This window comes from Halyomorpha halys, unplaced genomic scaffold (genome assembly GCF_000696795.3).
Source record: "Halyomorpha halys isolate HHAL.00 unplaced genomic scaffold, Hhal_1.1 Scaffold488.1, whole genome shotgun sequence".
Lineage (NCBI taxonomy): Eukaryota > Metazoa > Arthropoda > Insecta > Hemiptera > Pentatomidae > Halyomorpha > Halyomorpha halys.
Window position 1 is genome coordinate 79,820 of NW_027112716.1, and position 8,295 is coordinate 88,114.

General features: G+C 27.7%; 1 protein-coding gene and 1 pseudogene across 3 annotated transcripts in view; both read left to right on the top strand.

The window, feature by feature from the left end:
* The window catches only part of LOC106683488 (uncharacterized), an 84,416-nt gene that overhangs the window by 33,313 nt on the left and 42,808 nt on the right, over positions 1-8,295 (top strand). For 2 of the 3 annotated variants that reach the window (XM_014424988.3, XM_067050512.1), the window contains exon 1: positions 5,638-5,678. The exons of the other annotated variant lie outside the window; for it this stretch is intronic. In XM_014424988.3, the coding sequence (XP_014280474.1) occupies positions 5,647-5,678 (32 nt within the window). In that variant the 5' untranslated portion in view covers positions 5,638-5,646. Of the gene's footprint in view, positions 1-5,637; positions 5,679-8,295 lie in introns of those variants that run through there. 3 annotated transcript variants of the gene reach the window in all.
* Positions 4,566-4,658, top strand: LOC112210941 (U6 spliceosomal RNA; annotated as a pseudogene).

An 8,295-nucleotide genomic window follows, 5' to 3' on the forward strand; every position in this document is an offset into this window, starting at 1 on the left:
ACATTTTTTTTATTAATAATTAATTTGGCAAAGAAGGTAAAGAAAGAATAAATAACTTCTGAAAATAATTGATTCCGATTTCAATGAATATATTTTCTATTTTTAGTTTAACAAATAAATTTAATCTATTTAAGATTTGAAAATTTCTTACGTTAATTTCAATTTTTCTATGCAATTCTACTACTTTCCGACAATCATGTCATTTTCTTCTTTACAGTCAATTGATTATGAAATAAATGTTTTTTTAATTTTCCGAAATAGGAAACTATTATATGAAAAAATAATATTTCATAATTCTGTTGATTAGTTATTGAAAAAAAACTAATGTTTTGCAACATGATGCAAATCTTGGGGGGGGGGGCGAAGGTTTATTATAGCATATTATTTAAAAACCTCACTGTCATTATTTTGCAAGTTTTCAACTTGTTCAGAGGAATCATCATCATCTTTTGAAATGAAATTTTTTGCATATTATCAAAAATTGGTATCAATGATATCTTGTATATATATTTTTTGAAAAATATATTTACAGAAGGTCAATAAAATTAATCGTTTAATTATCTTTCATGTTATACCAAAAAAATTAAATATATTTGAATATTGAAAATTCTTCACATTAATTTTACCATTTTTATGGAATTCTACTACTTTTCGATAACCATTTTTATCTTCCTAGTTAATCGGTTATGAAATAAATTTTTTTTTTTTAATTTTCCAAAATAGAGAAATAATTATATGAAAAAAATAATATTCATAAATATTTCACAAGTCTGTTGATTACCAAATGAAAAGGATTTGTCCAAACTTGCAAATCTTAAAAAAACAAAAAATATATGTTTACGTTCTATAGTATTATATTATATAAAAACCTCACAGTGTTATTATTTTGCGATTTTTCAACTTGTTTAGAGGACTCAAAATTGTGATAGAATTATTAAAAGTTAAATATTTACTAAAGGTCAACAAGAATAATTCTATACAGTTTAATTATGTTTTATGTTTTACTAAAAAAATTAAATCTGTTTAAAATTTAAAAATTCTTCAAGCTAATTTTTCTATTTCTACTTTTCAACAATCATGCCATTGGAACTTCATAGTTTATCGCTTATGAAATAAATTCCAAAATAGAAAACTATTTAATGAAAAAATAAGATTCATAAATATTTCATAAGTCTGTTGATTACTTAATAAAAAACAACATTTTTTATCAACCTTTCAAATCTTAGAAAAAAAATATTGAAGTTATTATAGAATATTATTTAAAAACCTCAGTGTTATTTTGCGATTTTTTTTTTTTTCGTACCCTCCATTGAAAATAAGATTCGTAAGAAATACGAAATTCATTTAAACATATAATAATATAGCTTTTAAAACAGCAACAGTGTTAATCCAAGAAGGCACCTTTATTCCTAGGAATCGAGGCATGCTCACTGTGCAGATGTAGATTATGATGGTTGTTGTTTAAGTTTTTTAAACATTAGCAGACTAAATGTATGTGCTCTATACATGTACAACTGAATTTAAATAAATATGCTGACATTGCTTACATGCAAGTTTACAATTACATTCTGCTTGATTTAATGTCACTGTGTACACATCAAATTTGGAGAGTGGTGAAAATACCAGCCGTGTGCTATTTGACGATGCTAGTACATTATTGAAGTCAATAAGCAGAGCTGTTTTGTGTATTTTTCTGATATTTCTCGATTTGTACGTAACTTTCCCATTGCGATTAATAATTATCATGTCATAAAGTTTGCGATTCTCAAATCGTATCACAGCATAGACTGTTACCATGTATACAATGTCTAAATGTATGTGCTCTATACATGTACAACTGAATTTAAGTAAACATGCTCGACATTGCTTACTAGCAAGTTTACAATTACATTCTACTTGATTGAATGTCACTTTGTACACATTAAATTTGGACAGTGGTGAAAATACCAGCCGTGTGCTATTTGACGATGCTGGTACATTATTGAAGTCAATAAGGAGAGCTTTTTTGTGTATTTTTCTGATATTTCTCAATTTGTACGTAACTTTCCCATTGCGATTAATAATTATCATGTCATAAAGTTTGCGATTCGCAAATCGTATCACAGCATAAACTTTTACAATATATACAATGACTAAATGTATGTGCTCTATAGATGTACAACTGAATTTAAGTAAACATGCTCGACATTGCTTACATGCAAGTTTACAATTACATTCTGCTTGATTTAATGTCACTGTGTACACATTAAATTTGGACAGTGGTGAAAATATTAGCCGTGTGCTATTTGACGATGCTAGTACATTATTGAAGTCAATAAGGAGAGATGTTTTGTGTCTTTTTCTGATATTTCTCAATTTTTACGTAACTTTCCCTTTGCGATAATTATTAATCTTGTTATAAAGTTTGCGATTCGCAAATCGTATTACAACATAAACTGTTACATCTAATATTTTCGCCATTTTCCTTTAAGAAATAAATATTTAAAAATACCATGCAGCCACTCTGTATGCATGTTAGTATTAATCCCAGCATTTTCACTACAACCAATATTGGCAATTTTTAATATAATAACTTTTTGAAATATTGGCCGAAGTCTCTGGTTTCTTGATCATTACACATATCATTCAGCACTTCTGCCATATCTGTCATTAATACTTTGGCGCTGATTTGCCCCTACTTTATTTATAAGTAATTTAAAAAATACCTCTAGTGCATATTGATCATTTCGGTTGGAGAAAAAAAATGAACAAGGGAATCCATGGCGCACATCATCCTTTACTAAAATTGTAGTCATTTCAAAGTTGTATGCATTTGTTCCATGAGTATAATTAATGCATACACTGTCACCCCATACTTCTTAAGCATACCAGCCTGAGCATCTCTCATGATGGCGAGCATAAAATCATCAGGTCTACATTCAGGAAATTGATCTGAATGGACGCTATTCTGTTTGTACCTGTTCTTCAACCCATCTTTCAACACTTGTTGCATCACCAGGGTTCCTAATGCTTTCACTGCCCAAGGAATATTCCCTCACTATATTTCTCAAATCTGCTTTGGTCACGAGATATTTCCTCTTGATATCGTCGGTCAGATTAGCTTGCACTTCTTCGATTATGGCATCAAAAGGAATCTACATAGCTATTTTTGAAGCCAACTCTTTCCTCTCATCTTTATGCAGTTGCAAACGGCACAGTTCTAATTTGTGGCCAACATGGGTTGAACAATATTCAACTGTAACACTCCCTTCTTTGTCTAATTGGGCTTTGTACTCCGGGCCAATGCACAGAGGGCAGCTGGAGCTCATCGTGGATGACAGTGATTTTTTTTTTACATTTTATAAAAGAAAAAATACATTTTACTTGCTACTGTTCTTCCGAACAACTCAATCTATGTAAACATGCTCAACATTATTTGAAATTCTTTTTGATTCACTACCATATGTACTGCTATGAATGGTTTTTATATGTCTTTTTAAAGAATAATTTCTGGAGTATGATTTGCCACATAAGTTGCACTCAAAATTTTCTGCATTAGCCATAACTATGTGAGAAAAAGAAAACAAAAATACACTACAACAGAAATTAAAAAAGTAAACAAAAAACAACTCACTATATAAAATATCGCTATAATAAAACATTATAAACACTAAATCTGAATAAGTAAATTAAATAAAACAATAAAAAAAGTAAACAAAACACAACTCACTAAATAATATATCGCTATAATAAAACACTAAAACTGAATAAGTAACTTAAAAATAACTAAAATAGACAATAAATAACTAGAAAATAACTAAAACAGACAAAAAAAAAACGAGGGTTGACAAAGCACTGATATTAATTGACTTTAGAGAGAAGATAATACCAAACTGGTTTCATTGTTGTTTTCTTGCTCTGCATTACTCAGTGTTAAGTGATGGAGTCTCATGATGGGATAACTCAATTTTTTTAGGTTTTTGGTAGACTAAATGAATGTGCTTACACGTGTTCCATTTAATACAAGCACCTATACATGTACAACTGAATTTATGTAAACATGCTCGATATTCGAAATTCTTTTTAACTCACTACCACTATGTAGTGCTATGAATGGTTTTTATATGTCTTTTTAAAGAATAATTTCTGGTAAATGATTTGCCACAATAAGTTGCACTCAAAATTTTCTGCATTAGCCATAACTATATGAGTAAAAAGAAACAAAAATACACCACAACAGAAATAAAAAAAGTAAACAAAACACAACTCACTATATAAAATATCGCTATAATAAAACACTAAAACTGAATGAGTAACTTAAAAAATAGACAATAAATAACTAGAAAATAACTAAAATAGACAAACAAAAACGAGGGTAGACAAAGCACAGAGATAAATTGACTTTAATAACGCACAATTGAGTAAGCACAATTACAAAATTGGAGTAACGTCGAGCTGAAGCACAATTACAAAATGGCGATTATCCGTCTACCCCTAAAACGGATATCGAAATCTTGATACGAACCAAATATCACAATATCATTATTAAATAAAATTTAAACTGTAAAAAAATAAAAATAAAACTTGTACTCGCTTCGGCGGTACATATACTAAAATTGGAACGATACAGAGAAGATTAGCATGGCCCCTGCGTATTTTGCGAGTTTTTTTTTTTTTCTGTCCTAGGAAAAAAAAGAAATTAAGATACTAATTAAATATATACAAATAAAGAAATGGGTGTATATATGCCAGCAAATATGAATCTTGGTTTGCCAGTGTGGCATTATAAGATAAGCTGCCGGGTCCGCTGAAGGCGGTGTCATCGATGATGGCATGAGTCTGCCCTGAGTATACTAGGAATAGGGTAGCGACCCAGTAGCTCAGAGGTTATGACACATTGCGAGTTTTTAACTTGTTAACCAAGTTATATCAAGATGGTAATAAAATTTATTATCTTTTATATTTCATGTTTTGATACGTATATTATAAGTTAAATATGTACTGAAGGTCAACCGATTTGAGGTTTGAAAATTCTTTAATTCGTCTACTTATTATCCGACAATCATTTCTGCATTTTAATCATCATAGTTAATCGGTTATGAAATCAATTTTTTTTTTTTTTTTTTAATTTTTCAAAATAGGGACTACTATATGAAAAAATAATATTCATAAATATTACATCGTCTGTTGATTACTTAATGAAAACAATTTGTAAGAAACCGCAAATCTCTAAAAATGTTTATTATATCCTATTAATTTTTGTCCTATTAATAATTTAATAGTTAATTTGGCAAAGTAGGTAAAGAAAGAATAAATAATTTCTGAAAAGAATTGATCCCGATTTCAATGATAATGTTTTGTCTTTGTAGTATATCTAACATGCTTATATTATGTTTGATCCATAAAATGTATCTGTTCAGGTTTTTTCTGTTATATAATTATTGCTAATTATAGGCTACCTTTCGTTCTTTAGCTCGTAATTAAGCACCGTCTATATGACCTATTGTATCCCGTATGTAGAATAAAGTATTAATTAAATAATGATAATCCAGTTATCATTATTAATTTAATAATAATTCTAAAAGATCCTTAAGATACGTTTCCTTGGACACAGCGTTCGATATAGGACTGGTGGGGGTAAGTTTGAACCTCAGTAGTGCTTGGACCATGTACACAGCTGCAAGGCCTCCAACTCCAGCGTGAGTTAATAATTATAATTTGAAAAAAAATTAATTATTAATTAATATATCAAATACCACTATAAAGTTATTATTTCAAAACTAATATTTAATTCAAAGTTATTATTTTGTCACAATTATTTATTTAAAAAGTTTATTTAGTTATTATTTTATGTTAAACGTTATTGACTTATCCACCACATAATCATTTTCGCTCTCGGCGACTCTAATCGTTTATTATACTGAAAATCTTGAATTTACTTTTATAGCAAGTTTATTGTTGTAGAACTGTTTTTTTTTTTTTTTTTTGGTTTTTTTTCCGAACCCTCTAAAACAGAAATAAAAAGTGAATTACTGAAGAAGAAAAGTAATTCGTGTTGTGTCTTACCTTTTACTACCTTTGGTATTTTAAGATTACCTGTTATGTTAATTATCATATATAAGCTAATATAGAACTGTAACTTAGTTGTTTTGATTTTATGTGGGTAAAGATAAAAACCAATTAAATGTGATGCTTATGATTTACCAGCAATAATTGTTTCAGTACAAAAAACTAAGATTGTTAAAATAATAATGTATATATCTACTCATATAAACCACTTTTTTTTCTCCTAACAGATTATTTATTTTTATATTAACATTAAATTTAATGTAGAGATTGAAAATTAAATTGTTTAGTAAATAATATTTAGTTTACTTTGGAATTCATTCTTATTTATTTTTGTTTTTCGGCAAATTACAAAGTATTATCATTAAAATAAGAGTGAAAGAAATGTTCTGTGAAGTGGTGTTGTCTTTGGAGTACAAGAAAATGTTTAACTTTTGAGTGACTTTTAATTTTAACAATATTTATTTAATTGATATTTTATCATTCATTGATCATTTATGAATCAAATGTGTTTGTGTTAAAATAATTAATTTATTTTTTTAATTTAAGCTAATTACGACTTAATTAATGAGATTTAAATTATTTACATCATTCATGAGTTGAAATAGTCAATTAAATGTTACTTAATGGAAATATTGTCGTGCGCCTTTTTAGAAAAAGAAAACAACATATTTTGCAAAGAAAAAATATTTTAAATAATCTTTTTCATTTACCAATTTGTTTTGATTTTTTAAACGTTAAACTGTGATAGTTTTCAAAAGCCATAAATTGAGTAATTTAATGTAATTAATTAATTTCTCAGATTCAAAAGTTTTTAACGCACCTTTATTAGAATATTTCATAAAATGGCATTATCTGAAACGATATAACATTAGAGAAAGAGTTTTGTATTATTTCTATCAAATTTATATTTTCACGATCATGAAGTGTAGAGATGCAAAAGGAGGGTATAAACTCATAATACTTAATAATAATAAATAATACATAATAATATTAATTAGTCTGTAGTTATCAAATTACTCCAGAAATTACAAAATTTAATTACAATGGTAGGTTTACTGTATTCTAATGAAATTAAGGTTTTTAACATCCCGCCATACGAAGTGTAGAGATGCAAAATAATAATTTTTTTGTTTCTTTTTCTCGTAAAATTGATAACTCCAACTAAAGTACTATTTGGTGGTCCAATAGATTGTTTTGATGTATATTTATACATTTTACAGCTTAAGACAATATCAAAAATAATATTAAGGCTGCAAAATATTTAATATTAATTAAAATATGCAAAAATACTGAATGAATATTTTTTTCTAAAACAACATTTAGACTACAAAGTCATGTCTGAATGATGGCTCTATAGATTTATTCACCTTCATTTTATGACTGCGCGAGTTAAAAAGTATTTTTTTATTTTAACAATCATCATAATACTAAACCGCCATGTCAGTTCGGTCTAGCCGGTTAGCCACATAGGCTCTCAACTTAAGATCTGACATATAGCATGCTAATTGTAAGATCTAAACACAGAATTGAATTGAATATTATTCATTTTGATAAATAAAAACGTTATGGAAATTGAAGCTGTAACTTTGAATTATTGTAAACACTTTGAAGGAAGTTTGATAAAGTTAATGGTGAAGAACTACAGTGTTCACAATTATTTCACAAGCTAATTTGAAACATTTTAATTTTAAACTACCGAATTATACTTAAATTTAAATTATATTATTATAAATGACTAATAAATAATATATATATAATATTATTATTATTGGAAGAAGATAGTTGGTCGTATGAAGTAGATTGTAGGAAGATAGTCCGGGTGGCGGAATAAGGGTATTGTACATTGTAAACGTTATAAATGTCAGATTATGATAAAATGGAAAAATAAGTTGTCAGTGTTCCGTTGTGTTACAATTTGAGAGCCCTGACAAAGCTCTGCAAAGTGGAGCGATACTTTGGCTAACAATAAATAGTTTATTTTACTATTTTAATACCCTTATTGACCACCACCCGGACTATCTTCCTACAATCTATATATTATTTTAATATATGGATTATTATTATTATTATTATTATAAATAAAGTTAAATCTAGACCGCTAAAACCCATAAGGAGTCAAGAGTGCAATACTTTGTGAGGATTTACTGTTACCAGACCAACGGTTGTACAAGGAAATGATTTATTCAGACATGTAGCATGCTAATTGTAAGATCTAAACACAGAATTGAATTGAATATTATTTATTTT